Source organism: Pecten maximus, chromosome 5 (genome assembly GCF_902652985.1).
Source record: "Pecten maximus chromosome 5, xPecMax1.1, whole genome shotgun sequence".
Classification (NCBI taxonomy): domain Eukaryota; kingdom Metazoa; phylum Mollusca; class Bivalvia; order Pectinida; family Pectinidae; genus Pecten; species Pecten maximus.
The window spans coordinates 41239864-41267274 of NC_047019.1; the positions used below are offsets into that span (position 1 = coordinate 41239864).

The 27411-nt window shown below is 40.5% G+C and overlaps 1 protein-coding gene across 1 annotated transcript in view; it reads left to right on the forward strand.

The window, feature by feature from the left end:
* Positions 1-27411, forward strand: part of LOC117328054 (PHD finger protein 24-like) — a 52971-nt gene that overhangs the window by 20704 nt on the left and 4856 nt on the right. Inside the window, exons 2-6 of the mRNA XM_033885385.1 lie at positions 5119-5304; positions 17035-17113; positions 17370-17569; positions 17873-18036; positions 19466-19561. Coding sequence (XP_033741276.1) covers positions 5119-5304; positions 17035-17113; positions 17370-17569; positions 17873-18036; positions 19466-19561 — 725 coding nt within the window. The remainder of the gene's footprint in view (positions 1-5118; positions 5305-17034; positions 17114-17369; positions 17570-17872; positions 18037-19465; positions 19562-27411) is intronic.

The following is a 27411-nucleotide window of genomic DNA, read 5'->3' on the forward strand; positions in this document are numbered from 1 at the left end:
TGTAGACCTTTGACCTTGTGGTCGTAAACACGTAAATTTCCATTGGTCGTTTGTCTGCATGATATTAATCTTGGAACTGTATCTGTCACGTGACGACGTAATTCGTCCATGGACTTGACACTGGGATGTTTTGTCACCCTAGTTGGGTTCTATGACGCGAACAAACAATATTTCAATCAATGGACGATTGTGGAATTATAGTATAAGTTCACTGACGATCAGATAAGATGGTAGAGCTACTGTTGGACCAACATCATCAGCCACAGTTCACTAATCAATGGCTGCTCGCAAATTGTTCTAGTGTGCCATTGTTTGGTTACCAAGGTGACACATCAACTGTAAAGAATCAAAATGTCAAAATAACGCCCCTTCCTGAATGGCCCGTAATGTCATTACATTGTGGTAGTGCAATTCTTATATTTCTTTCACGTAGCTAAGTCATTTAAGTCCATGTTTGAAGGAGTGTAGGATGCAATACTCTCTATGAAAAAAACGAGGTTTGCGTCATACGAAGGGAATGCATGGAAATTATTTTCACAGAATAGAGCGTAACTAAGATATTAAAAAACTACATATGAAATCCTAATCTCTCTTGGTTTATTTTATCTTGACTACATAGAATCGACAGCTCCTATTACAGGCCATCACCATGGCTGTTCAGTTTACTATGAGACCCCCTCGCCTTTTTTTTGAAAAACATAGGATATATCATTAATTGTCTGATTTATTTGCGTTGAAAACAATTGTCTTCAAAGTGTATGAAAATCAGTCATGTTAATGAACCTCGTAGAATGTACGTTTTAACCGAATCCTTTAAATGTAACACTACATCCTCCTCAGTATATCCCTTCATTAAGTGACAGTGTCAGTGTCTTTTACAATTAAATCACATGACAGACTACAATTTCCTCTAGTGGCCTGTTATCCATGAACAGGGAGTGTTTTAATGTATTTTAATCCCGACGCTCGACTTGGATTTCGTCATAAAGTTTTATTGTTATAACTTATTAATCAAGTGACCGAAACCATGGCAGTCGTTTTCCAATATTGGATATTTGGGTTGGGCCATAATTGGTATGACAATCTCATGTGATGTCGTTCTGTAGATATTTATATGGTTAAGGCGTACATACGTCATAGGTGTGTACGCGGCCGTGAAATCCTTACAATGCCGACATACAAGGGTGGGATAGGAGAGTTTAGTTAGACGCGTTAGACACGACCATGTAATTAATGTTTCCGTAAAACAGATTCTTCTTACTAGCAATTACCCGTGACGTCGATGAAACCATGGAAAAACCGTTGCGCAAAATTTAGGTGGCACACCTCGTCCATACGCTACATGTATGTTATTGTATATAGAAAGGATAGCATGTTGACAGATACACCTTGTACATTGATGGTGCCATTGAAGAGTCTACGAATGTATTTGAAATAATTTCTACACCCCCAAGACAGATTTCTGGTGGATACATGTTCCTGTCAGTCAGCTTAGTGAAATGATTGAACAGGGGAATCTTATTTGATAAGGTCGGTAGGGTTTACTATGATACGAGAACATCACCACTATATTGAGTTGTCTAACTTGTCTTTGTCCGTTTTAGTTTCTGAATGCTAACTTGTATGTAAACTATACGAAGACGAGTATTACTCGACAGTTCTAGGTAGAACTAGCATTCATTCTTCTGATTGTTGTGAACCAGATCCTGATGAAATTTCACCAACATCGCGTGCACGCACTGTATATACATCATACATTGTACCCCACAATGTGTGGTAGAAACTGAGTCATTCTAAATCATTGTGCATTATAATAAATTGATTTTTTTTGTGTATCTAAAGTACATAAACTAAAAGAATTAAAATGTCAAGTTATAAAGCTGCAAAACATTGTAAATCAAAACTTCATAGCAGGTCGATATCTACACAGCTTAGTACGTACCTTCGACCCCGTGTGGTAGGAAGGGTATCATTACTGTTTTAGACATTATAGTTCATCTGTCATGTTATCGGAGTAAATAACACTATGGCTATTTGTACATGTATGCGCAATTAAGTAACGTCACCTCTGGGGAGATAACTCCATTAGTCCGGGAGAGTGATGTAAGTGACGGGAGCAGCAGCTTGTTTGGCGACAAGGGACCTCCCGATCAATTCAATCCTACAGTAATCTACTACGTATCCTGTATTTAACTGGTAAACACTACGGAATAGGCCCATGCTGCAGACCGATCACTGATATAATGAGTTCTAGGTTTGATGTTCTTTATCGTTCAGTAAAACTTCCCAACAATAATAATTCTGTCAGGATAAATTGGTTTGGCGGAAAGTTCAATATCGCAACACCATCAGAAATACCAGTTTACAAACGTACTGCACCGAGGTTATTGTCAGGGTAGAGGTTATTCTCAGGGTAGAGGTTACTGTCAGGGTAGAGGTTATTGTCAGGGTAGAGGTTACTGTCAGGGTAGAGGTTACTGTCAGGGTAGAGGTTACTGTCAGGGTAGAGGTTACTGTCGGGGTAGAGGTTACTGTCGGGGTAGAGGTTACTGTCGGGGTAGAGGTTACTGTCAGGGTAGAGGTTACTGTCAGGGTAGAGGTTACTGTCAGGGTAGAGGTTACTGTCGGGGTAGAGGTCACTGTCAGGGTAGAAGTTATTGTCAGGGTAGAGGTTACTGTCAGGGGTAGAGGTTACTGTCAGGGTAGAGGTTATTGTCGGGGTAGAGGTTGTACTGTCCAGGGTAAGGTCACTATCAGGGTAGAGGTTACTGTCGGGGTAGAGGTTACTGTCTGGGTAGATGTTATTGTCAGGGTAGAGGTTCTGTCAGGGTATAGGTTTATTCTCGGGTAGATGTTATTGTCAGGGTATAGGTTATTGTCAGGGTAAGAGGTTTAGTGTCAGTTAGAGGTTACTGTCAGTGTAGAGGTTATTGTCGGGGTGAGGTTTTACTGTCGGGTAGAGGTTACTGTCGGGTAAGTTATTTGTCAGGGTTAGAGATTACTGTCGGGTAATGTTATTGTCAGGGTAGAGGTTACTGTCGGTGTTATGGTTACTGTCAGGGTAAGGTTCTGTCAGGGTAGAGGTTACATGTCAGGGGTAAAGGTTACTGTCCAGGGTAGGTTATCTGTCAAGGTAGAGGTAGGTTACTGTCAGGGGTAAGAGGCTACTGTCAGGGGGTAGAAGGTTACTGTCAGGGTAGAGGTTACTGTCAGGGTAGAGGTTACTGTCAGGGTAGAGGTTACTGTCAGGGGTAGAGGTTATTGTCAGGGTAGAGGTTACTGTCAGGGTAGAGGTTACTTGTCAGGGTAGAGGTTACTGTCAGGGTAGAGGTTACTGTCAGGGTAGAGGTTACTGTCAGGGTAGAGGTTACTGTCAGGGTAGAGGTTACTGTCAGGGTAGAGGTTATTGTCAGGGTAGAGGTTACTGTCAGGGTAGAGGTTACTGTCAGGGTAGAGGTTATTGTCGGGGTAGAGGTTATTGTCAGGGTAGAGGTTATTGTCAGGGTAGAGGTTACTGTCAGGGTAGAGGTTACTGTCAGGGTAGAGGTTATTGTCAGGGTAGAGGTTACTGTCAGGGTAGAGGTTACTGTCGGGGTAGAGGTTACTGTCAGGGTAGAGGTTATTGTCAGGGTAGAGGTATTCGGTAGAGGTTATTGTCAGGGTAGAGGTTATTGTCAGGGTAGAGGTTATTGTCGGGGTAGAGGTTACTGTCGGGGTAGAGGTTACTGTCAGGGTAGAGGTTATTGTCAGGGTGTAGGTTATTGTCGGGGTAGAGGTTATTGTCGGGGTAGAGGTTACTGTCGGGGTAGAGATTACTGTCAGGGTAGAGGTTATTGTCGGGGTAGAGGTTATTGTCGGGGTAGAGGTTATTGTCCCGGTAGAGGTTATTGTCCGGGTAGAGGTTATTGTCGGGGTAGAGGTTACTGTCAGGGTAGAGGTTATTGTCAGGGTAGAGGTTATTGTCAGGGTAGAGGTTACTGTCAGGGTAGAGGTTATTGTCAGGGTAGAGGTTACTGTCAGGGTAGAGGTTATTGTCAGGATAGAGGTCACTGTCAGTGTAGAGGTTATTGTCAGGGTAGAGGTTACTGTCAGGGTAGAGGTTATTGTCAGGGTAGAGGTTACTGTCAGTGTAGAGGTTACTGTCAGTGTAGAGGTTATTGTCGGGGTAGAGGTTACTGTCGGGGTAGAGGTTACTGTCGGGGTAGAGGTTATTGTCAGGGTAGAGATTACTATCAGGGTAGAGGTTACTGTCAGGGTAGAGGTTACTGTCAGGGTAGAGGTTACTGTCAGGGTAGAGGTTACTTGTCAGGGTAGAGGTTATTGTCAGGGTAGAGGTTATTGTCAGGGTAGAGGTTATTGTCAGGGTAGAGGTTATTGTCAGGGTAGAGGTTACTGTCAGGGTAGAGGTTACTGTCAGGGTAGAGATTACTGTCAGGGTAGAGGTTACTGTCAGGGTAGAGGTTATTGTCAGGGTAGAGGTTATTGTCAGGGTAGAGGTTATTGTCAGGGTAGAGGTTACTGTCAGGGTAGAGATTACTGTCAGGGTAGAGGTTACTGTCAGGGTAGAGGTTATTGTCAGGGTAGAGGTTACTGTCAGGGTAGAGGTTACTGTCAGGGTAGAGGATTATTGTCAGGGTAGAGGTTATTGTCAGTGTAGAGGTTACTGTCAGGGTAGAGGTTACTGTCAGGGTAGAGGTTACTGTCAGGGTAGAGGTTACTGTCAGGGTAGAGGTCACTGTCAGGGTAGAGGTTATTGTCAGGGTAGAGGTTACTGTCAGTGTAGAGGTTACTGTCGGGGTAGAGGTTACTGTCAGGGTAGAGGTTACTGTCAGTTTCTACCAGTTATGTAAATATACGTCAATTCTAAGTAGTCATGCTCTCAAAATAAGACACCAAGTTGATGGCAACGGGACTGGTAGGCATTTCAACGAGCATCGAACTTGTCAAACTTATAAGTATATCTTACTTCCAAGCCTAAAGTAAAATAAGGCAATGGCACAGTATTAAGGCTGGTTATATAAGAAGCGGATTTTGCTACAATAATTTTTAAAATGCCACATGATGTTCAACATATTTAATTTTTTCAATCGTTCATGCATTTCCCCTTATTTTTTGTAGGTTCAACCAGAAGAGTTGTGCCATATATGTAGTGTATATACTGGCAGAGAGACGTACCCCTGTAGGATATGTTGTAAGGTTTATCACGAAGGCTGTCTCCACAAACTCGGGTATTGTAAGGATCCGGCGTCCTGTCTTCTCCTCAAAAGGGCCTTGAAACCGAAGGGCTGGAGCTGCCACGAATGTGTAAGAACTCCATTGATATTTTTATTTATTTATTATTTTCCTTTTTTAATTAAATCGTTTTATAATGCCTTAGTACAGACAAATGATCCAAAATTAAAATTGATAAATTGATATCAAAAACTGTCACTAGTTACGTAGAGAACATAGACGTATTGCTGATTAAACTGGATAACTCGGCTATATCATATACCAGTAGATTAAACAGGTATATTAATACATCTGACCGCATTTAGTGTGTCGGCGACCTATATAAGATAGTATCCTTGACATGACTTTATATACATAATGCAACATCAATGATTTAACGAAAGGCTTCATAACGACGATCCTGAAGTTAAAATGTCGGGATATCGATCTGCCAGCATTGTGTTCCTATACCCGTTCGGGCAAGCAACGCTCAAATACAAATGCACCCTACTCACGCACAAAACAACTGCCGTCAAAATCAAACAATTATATCTTCGGGTTGAGGAAGAAATACCGAAAGAGAAAACACATATGTAATTCTAGCTGCAGCAAATGAATAAATGCTGCATACATAAACATATACAAATACACGTAATTATTCATTTTTCAAGAAATGCATATGAACACGAGTTATCACTATCTGCTTGGGTAATAGTACGTACCTAAGACAATACGGTACGAGGAAGGTATGCCACCGAAACACGTGAGCCCGATGAATGACTAGTGCATAGCATTCAAAGATTCAAGCATGAAATTGAAAACGAAATACAAGAAGATACATCCCTTTGTAAAGTGATGTGTTTTCTTCAAAGCGATGCCTTGTGATGAAAAGTTATATTTATTCTATAAGAGGGGTCGGCCGCAGCTTCATTACTTTAGAACTTAAATAGGTCACAGGAAATAATGAACAATAACATAACACGCATAACGTTTAACACTTACACACATGATTTATAAAAAGCGTGAACTTAATGTGATAAATGCTGAGTTCCGCTTGAATAATTCTTTCCGATCAGGATCCCATCGTTTAAAATCTGTGACGCATCAATTGATGTACACACACATATATATTTCCCCTTGTCTGTGACACATCAATTGATATATAACACACATACATATATCTATATCCCCTTGTCTGTGACACATCAATTAATATATAACACACACATATATATATTTCCCCTTGTCTGTGACACATCAATTAATATATAACACACACACATATATCTATATCCCCTTGTCTGTGACACATCAATTAATATATAACACACACATATATCTATATCCCCTTGTCTGTGACACATCAATTAATATATAACACACACACATATATCTATATCCCCTTGTCTGTGACACATCAATTAATATATAACACACACACATATATATATCCCCTTGTCTGTGACACATCAATTAATATATAACACACACACACATATATATATCTCCTTGTCTGTGACACATCAATTATAACACACACATATATATATCCCCTTGTCTGTGACACATCAATTAATATATAACACACACACATATATATATCCCCTTGTCTGTGACACATCAATTGAAAGATACGATGAAAATGAAAAATACCCCAGAATCTATCATCTATACCTGTGTGTATTATATACATAATACAAAAGGTGATTTGAATTTTGCCATGGAGGCATCAACAGATGACAGTATGTTAGCCTAAAAATCAACGTACGAACACCCTTTATACACAAAACCGGTATGGTAGTCTACATCTGTCACATGTTCGTAATAATACATGTACATAATACCTCCTAAGACAGAATTAATTTTATATCTCAGAATTATCAAGCATAGACAAACAGGGCTGTTAGATATTCATGCATTCATATACAGGTTTGATCTTGTGCATGGATGTTAAAAAATAAATAAATAAAAGTTATATATTCTCTCCCTTCCTTTATTAAATATCACCAGCGTGCCCGCTCATGTTTCGGACGAACCAGTGATAGCCTAATAATATATGTATGTGTACATATTGTATTACCTATAAACTCAGTTGTCAAATAAAAGATGAAATATATGAATTCCCTTATTACACGTAGTTCAGTAATAAATATCTACATATACAAGATGTCACCTAATATAGCCCAATAATACACATAACGGAGGGTATGTCCCTTAGATGACAACACACGCCTAGGGAGAAAGGAAGTTGCATGGTTTTTTATACTTCCTCTTCCTTGATAAAGGTGTAGGATATTATTAGACACACTGTAAATACATGATTCGACTTATACAAGATAGATGATATTTAATGGCTTTCTCATGAATTAATTATTCGTCAGCAACTATTCAGAAGGTTAGTGGAATTTAACGATATATTACGGCAGTGAAATCTAAAAACCATACTCATTTATCAAAGCAGGCCGTTTTCTCAACTTCAGGCCGGTATGTGACTAAGCATAATGCCATCAACAAAAGTACAGTGAAAATAGATGTTCAATGTCCTCTCATTAATGTGTACTGTTAAATTGTCACTGACGAGTCATTTACGATAAAATATGTTATATTTCCACTCAAAAAGATTTTATATTATAGTTAAAATGTATTTGTCATTTGAAATATTACGAGGCAGTGCTTGTTTGTCAAATTGATCAATGCACATTCGTTTTTAATACGTTAATGCATACCACAAACAAAATCTGACGATCAATGTATCTTTGCCAACCGAACTCGTTTAAGTCAATTCGTACCCCTGAGCCTGATTGTGACGGACAATCTTTCTCGCTGGTCGCCGTTTGTACCACTGAACCTGATGGTGACGGACAATCTTTCTCGCTAGTCGCCGTTTGTACCTCTGAGCCTGATTGTGACGGACAATCCTTCTCGCTGGTCGCCGTTTGTACCTCCTCTGAGCCTGATTGTGAAGGACAGTCCTTCTCGCTAGTCACAGTTTGTACCTCTGAGCCTGATTGTGAAGGACAGTCCTTCTCGCTAGTCGCCGTTTGTACCTCTGAGCCTGATTGTGACGGACAGTCCTTCTCGCTAGTCGCCGTTTGTACCTCTGAGCCTGATTGTGACGGACAGTCCTTTTCGCTAGTCGCCGTTTGTACCTCTGAGCCTGATTGTGACGGACAATCTCTCTCGCTAGTCGCCGTTTGTACCTCTGAGCCTGATTGTGACGGACAATCCTTCTCGCTGGTCGCCGTTTGTACCTCTGAGCCTGATTGTGACGGACAATCTTTCTCGCTAGTCGCCGTTTGTACCTCTGAGCCTGATTGTGACGGACAATCTTTCTCGCTAGTCGCCGTTTGTACCTCTGAGCCTGATTGTGACGGAGAGTCCTTCTCGCTAGTCGCCGTTTGTACCTCTGAGCCTGGTTGTGACGGACAATCCGTTTCGCTTGTCGCCGTTTGTACCTCTGAGCCTGATTGTGACGGACAATCTTTCTCGCTAGTCGCCGTTTGTACCTCTGAGCCTGATTGTGACGGACAGTCCTTCTCGCTAGTCGCCGTTTGTACCTCTGAGCCTGATTGTGACGGACAGTCCTTCTCGCTAGTCGCCGTTTGTACCTCTGAGCCTGATTGTGACGGACAGTCCTTCTCGCTAGTCGCCGTTTGTACCTCTGAGCCTGATGGTGACGGACAATCCTTCTCGCTAGTCGCCGTTTGTACCTCTGAGCCTGATTGTGGTCCTTATTACTGACACGTCCCTTCCTTTGTACGGCTGAACGATTTAGTTGCCAAGCTCTGTACAATAGAAGATGGATATCGACCCAGACATAATCTGTGTCTTGTCTGTCTGGTGTGTTCCTTCATCAGTCACCACACAAAAGTCCATTACGTTCCAATGTTTCGCATGCTTTATTTAACACAGACATGATGTCTATTGTATTTGTATTTTATCCGATATTGATAAACTTCTATTCAGCTGTCCATTGGAAGTGTTCTGTCTACTTTATGATATTCCAGGAATTGTATACAGGCATGATGATCAGATCACCAGCTATGTTTGAGGCATTTAAAACACTGATTTAAAAAAAAGTTTGGCTAATATACCGGATAGGGAACTACAGCCAATGGGAAAGACCGCTTTAACTTCATCGGGAAAATCTGTTTACTTTGAAACCTAGATGGTTACAAGCGACATTATTTTTTATGGTAATGTCTTTAAATTGTTTTCAATCGAACTGATCAACACCCAACCACAAAAGAAGAGATCTCGTTACTGAAACTAAAACTGAAAATTACAGAAACGTTTCCTGCGGTCAATAACAGACTGGAACCCAACCGACGAGAAGACCGTTATTAGTACCACGATAGGGAAAGTCTCTGTTAGTGGTGGCCTCAACAGCTTTTACACTATATGTCCCTAAGGAACATACAGATACCCGTTTACCATAGGCTTCGCTTAAATTGATGAAAATTTACACGTGGCTGTTTGGATACACGTTTACCTATTAGACATATCTGTATTACCGACCCCAGGATTGTACTGTACCCAAAGTCTGTATTACCGACCCCAGGATTGTACTGAATCTAGAGTCTGTATTACCTACCCCAGGATTGTACTGAATCCAGAGTCTGTATTACCTACCCCAGGGTTGTACTGAATCTAGAGTCTGTATTACCTACCCCAGTATTGTACTGAATCTAGAGTCTGTATTACCTACCCCAGGATTGTACTGAATCCAAAGTCTGTATTACCTACCCCAGGATTGTACTGAATCTAGAGTCTGTATTACCTACCCCAGTATTGTACTGAATCCAAAGTCTGTATTACCTACCCCAGTATTGTACTGAATCTAGAGTCTGTATTACCTACCTCAGGGTTGTACTGAATCTAGAGTCTGTATTACCTACCCCAGTATTGTACTGAATCCAAAGTCTGTATTACCTACCCCAGGATTGTACTGAATCCAAAGTCTGTATTACCTACCCCAGTATTGTACTGAATCTAGAGTCTGTATTACCTACCTCAGGATTGTAATGAATCCAAAGTCTGTATTACCTACCCCAGGGTTGTACTGAATCTAGGGTATGTATTACCTACCCCAGGGTTGTACTGAATCCAAAGTCTGTATTACCTACCCCAGGGTTGTACTGAATCTAGAGTCTGTATTACCTACCCCAGTATTGTACTGAATCTAGGGTCTGTATTACCTACCCCAGGGTTGTACTGAATCTAGAGTCTGTATTACCTACCCCAGTATTGTACTGAATCTAGAGTCTGTATTACCTACCCCAGTATTGTACTGAATCTAGAGTCTGTATTACCTACCTCAGGATTGTAATGAATCCAAAGTCTGTATTACCTACCCCAGGGTTGTACTGAATCCAGAGTTTGTATTACCTACCCCAGGATTGTACTGAATCTAGAGTCTGTATTACCTACCTCAGGATTGTAATGAATCCAAAGTCTGTATTACCTACCCCAGGGTTGTACTGAATCTAGGGTCTGTATTACCTACCCCAGGGTTGTACTGAATCTAGAGTCTGTATTACCTACCCCAGGATTGTACTGAATCCAAAGTCTGTATTACCTATTCCAGGATTGTACTGAATCTAGAGTCTGTATTACCTACCCCAGGATTGTACTGAATCCAAAGTCTGTATTACCTACCCCAGGATTGTACTGAATCTAGACTGTATTACCTACCCCAGGATTGTACTGAATCTAGAGTCTGTATTACCTATTCCAGGATTGTACTGAATCCAGAGACTGTATTACCTACCCCAGGATTGTACTGAATCTAGTCTGTATTACCTACCCCAGGATTGTACTGAATCCAGAGTCTGTATTACCTACCCCAGGATTGTACTGAATCCAGAGTCTGTATTACCTACCCCAGGGTTGTACTGAATCTAGAGTCTGTATTACCTACCCCAGGATTGTACTGAATCCAGAGTCTGTATTACCTACTCCAGTATTGTACTGAATCTAGGGTCTGTATTACCTACCCCAGGGTTGTACTGAATCTAGAGACTGTATTACCTACCCCAGGATTGTACTGAATCCAGAGACTGTATTACCTACTCCAGGATTGTACTGAATCTAGAGTTTGTATTACCTACTCCAGGATTGTACTGAATCTAGACTGTATTACCTACCCCAGGATTGTACTGAATCCAAAGTCTGTATTACCTACCCCAGGGTTGTACTGAATCCAGAGTCTGTATTACCTACCCCAGGATTGTACTGAATCTAGAGTCTGTATTACCTACTCCAGGATTGTACTGAATCTAGAGTCTGAATCCAGAGGATAACGGGTACTTGTGTGACAGGAGACTGCGATATTACAGATGATGATTTATAGTATAGCTCTATCAACTTACTTTCAGAATTAGATTGAGTTTTGGAAATCAACTACAATGAGTCACCATTTACAAAGAGACCACTTTACAGCCGTACAATTATGTCGAGTCGCTTTTGGCTAAAATGTGTTTGAAGTTCCTCTGTCAAACGTGATATAGATATATATCTGTGGTTCACGAACATGCTGTCGGAGATCAACTAAATATTATCTAAACGTATATGTACTAAACAGCAATGGAGAGCCCGTATTGGCTGCCTAAGTGTTCTACCGCCTGGGGTGTGGTGAAAACAAATGGATGCCTAAAAGACATATCGAAATATCATGATTTATTATACCTAGATTACGCCATTAAAGTACCCACGACGTGATTTTTCATATAAAAAATAACAAGCGTGGGGGTTCATTTTAACATTAGCAAAGTACAGATCTGAAAGTTTTTTTGTCAAGTTCAGTCATGTGCCTTCTTAAATTCTTCTATGTCAACGTAGTCACAAACTTATTAACATTTAACTGTCCTTGTTAAAAATCAAATCTGAACTTCTTTTTCTTTATTTAATTTATTTTCAAGTTTTTTTCTGCATAGTAAAATACAAAAATATAACCCATACACTTACACTCGCACATAAGATCATAATCACATCACATATATGATATCATCATTATCATCATCATAATTCATTATATCATCCTTTTCATGCTACACATTCCCTTACACACATTAATTCATAATTATTTCACATACAGTGTAGTGACCACACCTATACCTACATCATCATGATCATCGTCATAATCAACATGATCATGACCATCATCATCACCATCATCATCATTCAATATATCATCATTTTCAAGCTATACATGCGCTAATTAATAATTATTTCACATATAATGATATATAATTACTGTCGTCATCACACCTATGCATACATAATTTGGTCATCACCATTATCATCACCCATACTCGATATATCACCATTTTTATGATATACAGCTACATGCACTTATATCATCATCATCATCATCATCATCATCATCATCATCATCATCATCATCGTCATTCACTCACTCAATATATCACAATCAACATATTATACAATAAGTTACATGCACTAATTATCTCACATCATCATCATCATCATCATCATCATCATCATCATCATCATCATCATCATCATCATTCAGTTACATGCACTAATTATCTCTCATAGTGATCATCATCATCATCATCATCATCATCATCATCATCATCATCATCATCTTCATTATTTTCATGCTATACAATATTCAGTTACATACACTAATTATCTCAGAAATAGTGACCAAAATCACTATCATCATCACACATACATCATCATCATCATCATCATCATCATCATCATCATCATCATCATCATCATCATCATCATCGTCGTCGTCGTTGTCGTCGTCGTCATCACCATGCAACAGAATCATATATATTTGTTATGACATCATCAACATCATCCTATATCCTCATCAACATTACCCTCATATATATTCATTATGATATCATCATCATTATATATAATTAGTAAAATAAGAAAATCATCATCATCCACATGTTTACATTATGACAGTATATCATCAACATACACACATTCTCCATACCCTCACACAAATCATCACATCCATTCCACAACAACAAAAAAACAACAGAAGACAGGAGTTTGAATACATGAGAAAGAGGGAAAGAGAGAGAAAGAGGTGTGTGGGGGGTGTGTGTTGTTCGAATGAAGCTAGAGGATAGAGAAAGTAAAAGAGATAGACTGGGCTAGAAATGAGACTTACTAATGAGACTTACCAAAACAAATACCTGGTATGTCAAATAAAACCGTAAAAAATAATTGTCATAGATATTTATCTTACATAGCTATATCAATTGAATATAGGGTCTCCAGGGAAAGTAAGTAGAGAAACATAAAAAAAAAAAGAAGAATAGGATAATACACTGGACATCATATATCAATTCAGAAAAAAATGTCTGCCAATTCTAATAATTTTCCCCATTTTCTCCATTCTTTGTCAAAGTTCTGTACCTGGTCACCTTGGCTATTAGCAATGTATTTTTGAAAGATATAGAAATCTTTAATAGAATTAATCAGAGCATGTGGACTTAATGTTTTATGTAGACACCTTGTCTTATAAATATAAAACTTAATCATAATCAAAATTTCATTATCCAGTCTATTTGTTGTAATATTCCTATCTTTTAAAAAAACACCAAAAAGGAAACTTTTTTTGTTAAATTGGAAAGGAATAAAGAGAGCATCAAGTAGTGTTTCTACACTTTGCAAAAATCTTTGTGTTTCTCGACATTCCCATAAAATATGAATAATCGTTTCTCGCTCTAAATTACATAGAGTACATATTGGACTATTCACCAGGCCTATTTTAAACATGAGAGTATTTGTTGTAAGTATATGTTGAACTATTCTGTATTGAAACCATTGTAGTTCTGAACTTGTGTACTAGCATCAAAGTTACTACAAACACCTGTAGTCAGCTTTAACCATGATGTCGTTACAATCAGATTTAGTGCTGAGATCGTAACAATCAAACCTAACCCTTATGTCGTAACAATCAAACCCAACCCTTATGTCGTAACAATCAAACCTAACCCTTATGTCGTAACAATCAAACCTAACCCTTATGTCGTAACAATCAAACCTAACCCTTATGTCGTTACAATCAAACCTAACCCTTATGTCGTAACAATCAAACCTAACCCTTATGTCGTTACAATCAAACCTAACCCTTATGTCGTTACAATCAAACCTAACCCTTATGTCGTTACAATCAAACCTAACCCTTATGTCGTTACAATCAAACCTAACCCTTATGTCGTTACAATCAAACCTAACCCTTATGTCGTAACAATCAAACCTAACCCTTATGTCGTTACAATCAAACCTAACCCTTATGTCGTAACAATCAAACCTAACCCTTATGTCGTTACAATCAAACCTAACCCTTATGTCGTTACAATCAAACCTAACCCTTATGTCGTTACAATCAAACCTAACCCTTATGTCGTAACAATCAAACCTAACCCTCATGTCGTTACAATCAAACCTAACCCTTATGTCGTTACAATCAAACCTAACCCTTATGTCGTTACAATCAAACCTAACCCTTATGTCGTTACAATCAAACCGAACCCTTATGTCGTTACAATCAAACCTAACCCTTATGTCGTAACAATCAAACCTAACCCTTATGTCGTAACAATCAAACCTAACCCTTATGTCGTTACAATCAAACCTAACCCTTATGTCGTTACAATCAAACCTAACCCTTATGTCGTTACAATCAAATCTAACCCTTATGTCGTTACAATCAAACCTAACCCTCATGTCGTTACAATCAAACCTAACCCTTATGTCGTTACAATCAAACCTAACCCTCATGTCGTTACAATCAAACCTGACCCTGTGGTCACTACAGTCAAAGTGTATTCAGAGGTCGCTCTAGTCAATCTTAACTCTGAGGCCGCTACAGTCAAACTTAACTCTGAGGCCGCTACAGTCAAACTTAACTCTGAGGCCGCTACAGTCAAACTTAACCCTGAGGTCACTACGGTCAAAGTTAACTCTGAGGCCGCTACGGTCAAACTTAACTCTGAGGCCGCTACAGTCAAACTTAACTCTGAGGCCGCTACAGTCAAACTTAACTCTGAGGTCACTACGGTCAAAGTTAACTCTGAGGCCGCTACGGTCAAACTTAACTCTGAGGCCGCTACCGTCAAACTTAACTCTGAGGCCGCTACCGTCAAACTTAACTCTGAGGTCACTACGGTCAAAGTTAACTCTGAGACCGCTACGGTCAAACTTAACTCTGAGGCCGCTACCGTCAAACTTAACTCTGAGGTCACTACGGTCAAACTTAACTCTGAGGTCACTACGGTCAAACTTAACTCTGAGGCCGCTACCGTCAAACTTAACTCTGAGGCCGCTACCGTCAAACTTAACTCTGAGGCCAGTACGGTCAAACTTAACTCTGAGGCCGCTACCGTCAAACATAACTCTGAGGTCACTACGGTCAAAGTTAACTCTGAGGCCGCTACCGTCAAACTTAACTCTGAGGTCACTACGGTCAAAGTTAACTCTGAGACCAGTACGGTCAAACTTAACTCTGAAGCCGCTACGGTCCAACTGATCTCTGAGGTCGTTACAGTCAAACATATCTCTGCGGTCGCTATAGTCAAATATATCTCAGAGGCCGCTACGGTCAAATGTAACTTTGAGGCCGCTACCGTCAAACTTAACTCTGAGGCCGCTACGGTCCAACTGATCTCTGAGGCCGTTACAGTCAAACATATCTCTGAGGTCGCTATAGTCAAATTTATCTCTGAGGTCGCTACAGTCCAACTTATCTCTGCGGTCGCTACAGTCAAATATATCTCAGAGGCCGTTACGGTCAAACTTAACTCTGAGGCCGCTACCGTCAAACTTAACTCTGAGGCCGCTACGGTCCAACTGATCTCTGAGGCCGTTACAGTCAAACATATCTCTGAGGTCGCTATAGTCAAATTTACCTCTGAGGCCGCTACGGTCAAACTTAACTCTGAGGCCGCTACGGTCCAACTGATCTCTGAGGTCGCTACAGTCAAACTTATCTCTGAGGTCGCTATAGTCAAATTTATCTCTGAGGCCGCTACGGTCAAACTTAAGTCTGAGGCCGCTACGGTCCAACTGATCTCTGAGGTCGCTACAGTCAAATTTATCTCCGAGATCGCTAAAGTCAAAATATCCTAGGTCGCTACAGTCAAACATATCTCCGAGGTCGCTACAGTCAAACATATCTCTGAGGTCGCTACAGTCAAACTTATCTCTGAGGTCGCTACAGTCAAATTTATCTCCGAGGTCGCTACAGTCAAACTTATCTCTGAGGTCGCTACAGTCAAATTTATCTCCGAGGTCGCTAGAGTCAAATTTATCTCCGAGGTCGCTAAAGTCAAACATATCTCTGAGGTCGCTACAGTCAAATTTATCTCCGAGGTCGCTACAGTCAAATTTATCTCTGAGGTCGATATAGTCAAATTTATCTCTGAGGTCGCTTTAGTCAAATTTATCTCCGAGGTCGCGAGTCAAATTTATCTCCGAGGTCGCTACAGTCAAATTTATCTCCGAGGTCGCTACAGTCAAATTTTTCTCCGAGGTCGCTACAATCAATTTTATCTCCGAGGTCGCTACCAGTGAAACTTATCTCCGATGCGTTACAGTAAAACTTAATGCTCATTTCTATGCGACCTCTCGATTCCTTTCCAATGAAAACAAATAAATAATTGTTTACCACTCGACTGCGATGTGTTGTTTTGCATTCCACACAATAATTATTTGTCGTCTTCAATGTTCGGGTCTTAACCGTGTAAAACAAAACACTCATTAGTATTACTTGTCTGAAACGACAGAGAATTTTGATGTTCATGCTACATTATTTCTGTTTTTGTACAGGACGACTGCAGTAACATGCTAACAGAAGAGGAACTATTTGCTCTATTGGACTCATTTGAAAAGTATGATTTAACTCAAGGTTAGTACTGCAGAGGATACATGAACCACGATTGTGTTGAACGTTAAAACAGTTCTTTACATGCGTGTCAATGGAATTTCTTGTGATTCTGTTTGTAGCAATTTGAAGATATATATTTTAGATTGCATTTAAATATTTATAGCCGTAATTTGTTTTGAAGTTTTAATCAAATATTCTTATCCATAGTCTATTTTAAAATGGGTCATTAACATATCCGAAATGACTGTTCCGTTTGTTCCGTTTGTTCCGCCTACAGATTCCAGTATATCATTAGAGGACTATTTAACGTATCGTAAGCGTGCATACAAAGACACACACGGTGTTACCCTACCGAAAGCCGAGCTCCAAGACGAGATGGCTCAGTTTCATCGACTGGATAAAGAAAATTCGGGATCAGTCACGTGGTGGGAATTTCTTAATTACGAGTCAATAAAGATTCTCCTGAGACGCGGAAAGGTTGGTACATCGATATCTGCTTTCGAGAAAGGTTGCAATTGAAGAGTAATTTTGTCTAGTCCAAATGTTATTAGTTTCAGAGGGAATATTGAAAACAAAGGGCGAGTTTGAGGTCAGCTGAACTGTTATAGTACACGTATATAGTAAACACTGATAAACTGTTCAAATACTAGGTGCTTTATGGTAGGGACAATGAAATTCTTTTTGAATATATTGAATAAATACTAAAACAGCACCAAGTTGATAGATTTCATCGTTTTTAGTATTAGAAACGGCTAAAATAATAAATATTTCCCCCAACAGAATGCAATCACACGACTTCTATTTCCGAGGGAGATAGAACTTGCTTATCGTCTGTTTCACAACTTCGATGAAGCGAACACTGGCGAAATCAGGGAGTACGACGCAAAGAAAGCGTTGGCATCCTGGTATACGTTGTTTCTGGAGAACGATGACACGTTGAACGGGTGAGTGTTGTCCTGGTTTACATTGTTTCTGGGGAACGATGACACGTTGAACGGGTGAGTGTTGTCCTGGTTTACATTGTTTCTGGAGAACGATGACACGTTGAACGGGTGAGTGTTGTCCTGGTTTACGTTGTTTCTGGAGAACGATGACACGTTGAACGGGTGAGTGTTGTCCTGGTTTACGTTGTTTCTGGAGAACGATGACACGTTGAACGGGTGAGTGTTGTCCTGGTTTACGTTGTTTCTGGAGAACGATGACACGTTGAACGGGTGAGTGTATTGTCCTGGTTTACGTTGTTTCTGGAGAACGATGACACGTTGAACGGGTGAGTGTTGTCCTGGTTTACATTGTTTCTGGAGAACGATGACACGTTGAACGGGTGAGTGTTGTCCTGGTTTACGTTGTTTCTGGAGAACGATGACACGTTGAACGGGTGAGTGTTGTCCTGGTTTACATTGTTTCTGGAAAACGATGACACGTTGAACGGGTGAGTGTTGTCCTGGTTTACGATGTTTCTGGAGAACGATGACACGTTGAACGGGTGAGTGTTGTCCTGGTTTATGTTGTTTCTGGAGAACGATGACACGTTGAACGGGTGAGTGTTGTCCTGGTTTACATTGTTTCTGTAGAACGATGACACGTTAAACGGGTGTGTGTGTTGTCCTGGTTTACGTTGTTTCGGGAGAACGATGACACGTTGAACGGGTGAGTGTATTGTCCTGGTTTACGTTGTTTCTGGAGAACGATGACACGTTAAACGGGTGAGTGTGTTGTCCTGGTTTACGTTGTTTCGGGAGAACGATGACACGTTGAACGGGTGAGTGTTTCCCTACGGTACTTCATTGTTTAGTCATAATCTTCTTACTCCAGATCCGATGAACTTAGCAGCTTGCATCGTGAATATTTTACAGTATCCGATTAAAGATTAGCATTGAAGAGCAGACCAATGATTGTACATACAGATAAAATCATATATAATTTATCGGAAGAGTATAAATATCTCTTATCCTGTCGCAAACATAGTGGATTTAAAATCAATAATATTAACCGACCTTTGGTCCAGAGTTTTAAGTATCAGTTTCATATAAATATCCATTTACCGGAGTTACATGTACTTATATTTTACCCATATATACTAGTCTTGCCTAGCACACACACGCACATGCACACGAACGCACGTGCACACGAACGCACGCACGCACACACAATGTTATCATTATAGATGTAAGCTTAATGGTTCATTAGAGCCAATAAACACCGAATAAAACATTTTCAATGGAAACAACACGAAAAAAAATTATCGGGATAAAAATGGTCCTACGTGTATATATTTTCATCGGCTAAGCGTCCTGTTTGCAATTATGCTTGGGGGTTAAAGACGTACAGTAAGGGCATACGTGTATAACAATGTGTTCAAATTACCTTCAGATTCACAATAATGTCGTCAAACAAGGAAGGCGAGTTGTGGTACATCGTTACCGAGATGCTGACGTTCACTATGGACACAAGTGTGGAGAGTACCAGGTACGTTACGCAGAGCTACGGGATAACATCTTTATGATGTTTGTCTGTCGTGGTGCTATGGGCACATTTCTGTATTACCGGGTATGTTTGTCGTGGTGCTATGGGAACATTTCTGTATCATGTTAGCCGTGGAACTATGGGAACATCTCTGTATTACCGGGTATGTTGGTCGTGGAACTATGGGAACATTTCTGTATCACCGGGTATGTTGGTCGTGGTGCTATGGGAACATTTCTGTATTATGTTGGTCGTGGAACTATGGGAACATTTCTGTATTACCGGGTATGTTTGCCGTGGTGCTATGGGAACATTTCTGTATTACCGGGTATGTTGGTCGTGGTGCTATGGGAACATTTCTGTATTATGTTGGTCGTGGAACTATGGGAACATTTCTGTATTACCGGGTATGTTGGTCGTGGTGCTATGGGAACATTTCTGTATTACCGGGTATGTTGGTCGTGGAACTATGGGAACATTTCTGTATTACCGGGTATGTTGGTCGTGGTGCTTTGGTAACATTTCTGTATCACCGGGTATGTTGTTCGTGGTGCTATGGGAACATTTCTGTATTATGTTGGTCGTGGAACTATGGGAACATTTCTGTATTACTGGGTATGTCGGTCGTGGTGCTATGGGAACATTTCTGTATTACCGGGTATGTTGGTCGTGGTGCTATGGGAACATTTCTGTATTACCGGGTATGTTGGTCGTGGAACTATGGGAACATTTCTGTATTACCGGGTATGTTGGCCGTGTTTCTATGGGAACATTTCTGTATTACCGGGTATGTTTGCCGTGGTGCTATGGGCACATTTCTGTATTACCGGGTATGTTGGTCGTGGTGCTATGGTAACATTTCTGTATTACCGGGTATGTTGGTCGTGGAACTATGGGAACATTTCTGTATTACCGGGTATGTTGGTCGTGGTGCTATGGGAACATTTCTGTATCACCGGGTATGTTGTTCGTGGTGCTATGGGAACATTTCTGTATTACCGGGTATGTTGGTCGTGGTGCTATGGGAACATTTCTGTATTACCGGGTATGTTGGTCGTGGAACTATGGGAACATTTCTGTATCACCGGGTATGTTGGTCGTGGTGCTATGGGAACATTTCTGTATTACCGGGTATGTTGGTCGTGGAACTATGGGAACATTTCTGTATTACCGGGTATGTTGGTCGTGGTGCTATGGGAACATTTCTGTATTACCGGGTATGTTGGTCGTGGAACTATGGGAACATTTCTGTATTACTGGGTATGTTGGTCGTGGAACTATGGGAACATTTCTGTATTACCGGGTATGTTGGTCGTGGTGCTATGGGAACATTTCTGTATTACCGGGTATGTTTGTCGTGGTGCTATGGGAACATTTCTGTATTATGTTTGCCGTGGTGCTATGGGAACATTTCTGTATTACCGGGTATGTTGGTCGTGGTGCTATGGGAACATTTCTGTATTACCGGGTATGTTGGTCGTGGAACTATGGGAACATTTCTGTATTACCGGGTATGTTTGTCGTGGTGCTATGGGAACATTTCTGTATTACCGGGTATGTTTGCCGTGGTGCTATGGGAACATTTCTGTATTATGTTGGTCGTGGAACTATGGGAACATTTCTGTATTACCGGGTATGTTTGTCGTGGTGCTATGGGAACATTTCTGTATTACCGGGTATGTTTGCCGTGGTGCTATGGGAACATTTCTGTATTATGTTGGTCGTGGAACTATGGGAACATTTCTGTATTACCGGGTATGTTGGTCGTGGTGCTATGGGAACATTTCTGTATTACCGGGTATGTTTGTCGTGGTGCTATGGGAACATTTCTGTATTACCGGGTATGTTGGTCGTGGTGCTATGGGAACATTTCTGTATTATATTGGTCGTGGAACTATGGGAACATTTCTGTATTACCGGGTATGTTTGCCGTGGTGCTATGGGAACATTTCTGTATTACCGGGTATGTTGGTCGTGGAACTATGGGAACATTTCTGTATTACCGGGTATGTTGGTCGTGGTGCTATGGGAACATTTCTGTATTACTGGGTATGTTTGCCGTGGTGCTATGGGAACATTTCTGTATTACCGGATATGTTTGCCGTGGTGCTATGGGAACATTTCTGTATTACCGGGTATGTTGGTCGTGGAACTATGGTAACATTTCTGTATTACCGGGTATGTTTGTCGTGGTGCTATGGGAACATTTCTGTATTACCGGGTATGTTGGTCGTGGTGCTATGGGAACATTTCTGTATTACTGGGTATGTTTGCCGTGGTGCTATGGGAACATTTCTGTATTACCGGGTATGTTTGCCGTGGTGCTATGGGAACATTTCTGTATTACCGGGTATGTTGGTCGTGGAACTATGGGAACATTTCTGTATTACCGGGTATGTTGGTCGTGGTGCTATGGGAACATTTCTGTATTACTGGGTATGTTTGCCGTGGTGCTATGGGAACATTTCTGTATTACTGGGTATGTTGGCCGTGGTGCTATGGGAACATTTCTGTATTACCGGGTATGTTGGCCGTGGAACTATGGTAACATTTCTGTATTATGTTGGTCGTGGAACTATGGGAACATTTCTGTATTACCGGGTATGTTTGCCGTGGTGCTATGGGAACATTTCTGTATTACCGGGTATGTTGGTCGTGGAACTATGGGAACATTTCTGTATTACCGGGTATGTTTGCCGTGGTGCTATGGGAACATTTCTGTATTAGCGGGTATGTTTGCCGTGGTGCTATGGGAACATTTCTGTATTATGTTGGTCGTGGAACTATGGTAACATTTCTGTATTACTGGGTATGTTGGTCGTGGAACTATGGGAACATTTCTGTATTACCGGGTATGTTGGTCGTGGTGCTATGGGAACATTTCTGTATTACCGGGTATGTTGGTCGTGGAACTATGGGAACATTTCTGTATTACCGGGTATGTTTGCCGTGGTGCTATGGGAACATTTCTGTATTACCGGGTATGTTTGCCGTGGTGCTATGGGAACATTTCTGTATTATGTTGGTCGTGGAACTATGGGAACATTTCTGTATTACCGGGTATGTTGGTCGTGGTGCTATGGGAACATTTCTGTATTACCGGGTATGTTGGTCGTGGAACTATGGGAACATTTCTGTATTACCGGGTATGTTGGTCGTGGTGCTATGGGAACATTTCTGTATTACTGGGTATGTTTGCCGTGGTGCTATGGGAACATTTCTGTATTACCGGGTATGTTGATCGTGGTGCTATGGGAACATTTCTGTATTATGTTGGTCGTGGAACTATGGGAACATTTCTGTATTACCAGGTATGTTGGTCGTGGTGCTATGGGAACATTTCTGTATTACCGGGTATGTTGGTCGTGGTGCTATGGGAACATTTCTGTATTACCGGGTATGTTGGTCGTGGAACTATGGGAACATTTCTGTATTACCGGGTATGTTGGCCGTGGTGCTATGGGAACATTTCTGTATTACCGGGTATGTTTGCCGTGGTGCTATGGGCACATTTCTGTATTACCGGGTATGTTGGTCGTGGTGCTATGGTAACATTTCTGTATTACCGGGTATGTTGGTCGTGGTGCTATGGGAACATTTCTGTATTACCGGGTATGTTTGTCGTGGTGCTATGGGAACATTTCTGTATTACCGGGTATGTTTGTCGTGGTGCTATGGTAACATTTCTGTATTACCGGGTATGTTGGTCGTGGTGCTATGGGAACATTTCTGTATTACCGGGTATGTTTGTCGTTGTGCTATGGGAACATTTCTGTATTACTGGGTATGTTGGTCGTGGTGCTATGGGAACATCTCTGTATTACCGGGTATGTTGGTCGTGGTGCTATGGGAACATTTTTGTATTACCGGGTATGTTGGTCGTGGAACTATGGGAACATTTCTGTATTACTGGGTATGTTGGTCGTGGAACTATGGTAACATTTCTGTATTACCTGGTATGTTGGTCGTGGTGCTATGGGAACATTTCTGTATTACCGGGTATGTTGGTCGTGGTGCTATGGGAACATTTCTGTATTACCGGGTATGTTTGTCGTGGTGCTATGGGAACATTTCTGTATTATGTTTGCCGTGGTGCTATGGGAACATTTCTGTATTACCGGGTATGTTTGACGTGGTGCTATGGGAACATTTCTGTATTACCGGGTATGTTGGTCGTGGTGCTATGGTAACATTTCTGTATTACCGGGTATGTTGGTCGTGGTGCTATGGGAACATTTCTGTATTACCGGGTATGTTGGTCGTGGTGCTATGGGAACATTTCTGTATTACCGGGTATGTTTGCCGTGGTGCTATGGGAACATTTCTGTATTACCGGGTATGTTGGTCGTGGAACTATGGGAACATTTCTGTATTACCGGGTATGTTGGCCGTGTTGCTATGGGAACATTTCTGTATTACCGGGTATGTTGGTCGTGGTGCTATGGGAACATTTCTGTATTACCGGGTATGTTGGTCGTGGAACTATGGGAACATTTCTGTATTACCGGGTATGTTGGTCGTGTAGGTGTAAAAACAACAGACATGGTAGATATCACTACTGTAGAACTGTGTATAGACAACAGACATGGTAGATATCACATGGTAGATATCACTACTGTAGAACTGTGTATAGACAACAGACATGGTAGATATCACTACTGTAGAACTGTGTATAGACAACAGACATGGTAGATATCACTACTGTAGAACTGTGTATAGACAACAGACATGGTAGATATCACTACTGTAGAACTGTGTATAGACAACAGACATGGTAGATATCACTACTGTAGAACTGTGTATAGACAACAGACATGGTAGATATCACTACTGTAGAACTGTGTATAGACAACAGACATGGTAGATATCACTACTGTAGAACTGTGTATAGACAACAGACATGGTAGATATCACTACTGTAGAACTGTGTATAGACAACAGACATGGTAGATATCACTACTACTGTAGAACTGTGTATAGACAACAGACATGGTAGATATCACTACTACTGTAGAACTGTGTATAGACAACAGACATGGTAGATATCACTACTGTAGAACTGTGTATAGACAACAGACATGGTAGATATCACTACTGTAGAACTGTGTATAGACAACAGACATGGTAGATATCACTACTGTAGAACTGTGTATAGACAACAGACATGGTAGATATCACTACTGTAGAACTGTGTATAGACAACAGACATGGTAGATATCACTACTGTAGAACTGTGTATAGACAACAGACATGGTAGATATCACTACTGTAGAACTGTGTATAGACAACAGACATGGTAGATATCACTACTGTAGAACTGTGTATAGACAACAGACATGGTAGATATCACTACTGTAGAACTGTGTATAGACAACAGACATGGTAGATATCACTACTGTAGAACTGTGTATAGACAACAGACATGGTAGATATCACTACTGTAGAACTGTGTATAGACAACAGACATGGTAGATATCACTACTGTAGAACTGTGTATAGACAACAGACATGGTAGATATCACTACTGTAGAACTGTGTATAGACAACAGACATGGTAGATATCACTACTGTAGAACTGTGTATAGACAACAGACATGGTAGATATCACTACTACTGTAGAACTGTGTATAGACAACAGACATGGTAGATATCACTACTGTAGAACTGTGTATAGACAACAGACATGGTAGATATCACTACTGTAAAACTGTGTATAGACAACAGACATGGTAGATATCACTACTACTGTAGAACTGTGTATAGACAACAGACATGGTAGATATCACTACTGTAGAACTGTGTATAGACAACAGACATGGTAGATATCACTACTGTAGAACTGTGTATAGACAACAGACATGGTAGATATCACTACTACTGTAGAACTGTGTATAGACAACAGACATGGTAGACATCACTACTGTAGAACTGTGTATAGACAACAGACATGGTAGATATCACTACTGTAGAACTGTGTATATACAACAGACATGGTAGATATCATTACTGTAGAACTGTGTATAGACAACAGACATGGTAGATATCACTACTGTAGAACTGTGTATAGACAACAGACATGGTAGATATCACTACTGTAGAACTGTGTATAGACAACAGACATGGTAGAATCACTACTGTAGACTGTGTATAGACAACAATGGTAGATATACTGTAGAACTGTGTATAGACAACAGACATGGTAGATATCACTACTGTAGAACTGTGTATAGACAACAGACATGGTAGTCATCACTACTGTAGAACTGTGTATAGACAACAGACATGGTAGATATCACTACTGTAGAACTGTGTATAGACAACAGACATGGTAGATATCACTACTGTAGAACTGTGTATAGACAACAGACATGGTAGATATCACTACTGTAGAACTGTGTATAGACAACAGACATGGTAGATATCACTACTGTAGAACTGTGTATAGACAACAGACATGGTAGATATCACTACTGTAGAACTGTGTATAGACAACAGACATGGTAGATATCACTACTGTAGAACTGTGTATAGACAACAGACATGGTAGATATCACTACTGTAGAACTGTGTATAGACAACAGACATGGTAGATATCACTACTACTGTAGAACTGTGTATAGACAACAGACATGGTAGATATCACTACTACTGTAGAACTGTGTATAGACAACAGAGATGGTAGATATCACTACTACTGTAGAACTGTGTATAGACAACAGAGATGGTAGACATCACTACTGTAGAACTGTGTATAGACAACAGACATGGTAGATATCACTACTGTAGAACTGTGTATAGACAACAGACATGGTAGACATCACTACTGTAGAACTGTGTATAGACAACAGACATTGTAGATATCTCTACTGTAGAACTGTGTATAGACAACAGACATGGTAGATATCACTACTGTAGAACTGCGTATAGACAACAGACATGGTAGATATCACTACTGTAGAACTGTGTATAGACAACAGACATGGTAGATATCACTACTACTGTAGAACTGTGTATGGACAACAGACATGATAGATATCACTACTGTAGAACTGTGTATAGACAACAGACATGGTAGATATCACTACTACTGTAGAACTGTGTATAGACAACAGACATGGTAGATATCACTACTACTGTAGAACTGTGTATGGACAACAGACATGATAGATATCACTACTGTAGAACTGTGTATAGACAACAGACATGGTAGATATCACTACTACTGTAGAACTGTGTATAGACAACAGACATGGTAGATATCACTACTACTGTAGAACTGTGTAAAGACAACAGACATGGTAGATATCACTACTGTAGAACTGTGTATAGACAACAGACATGGTAGATATCACTACTGTAGAACTGTGTATAGACAACAGACATGGTAGATATCACTACTACTGTAGAACTGTGTATAGACAACAGACATGGTAGATATCACTACTACTGTAGAACTGTGTATGGACAACAGACATGATAGATATCACTACTGTAGAACTGTGTATAGACAACAGACATGGTAGATATCACTACTACTGTAGAACTGTGTATAGACAACAGACATGGTAGATATCACTACTACTGTAGAACTGTGTAAAGACAACAGACATGGTAGATATCACTACTGTAGAACTGTGTATAGACAACAGACATGGTAGATATCACTACTGTAGAACTGTGTATAGACAACAGACATGGTAGATATCACTACTGTAGAACTGTGTATAGACAACAGACATGGTAGATATCACTACTGTAGAACTGTGTATAGACAACAGACATGGTAGATATCACTACTGTAGAACTGTGTATAGACAACAGACATGGTTAGATATCACTACTGTAGAACTGTG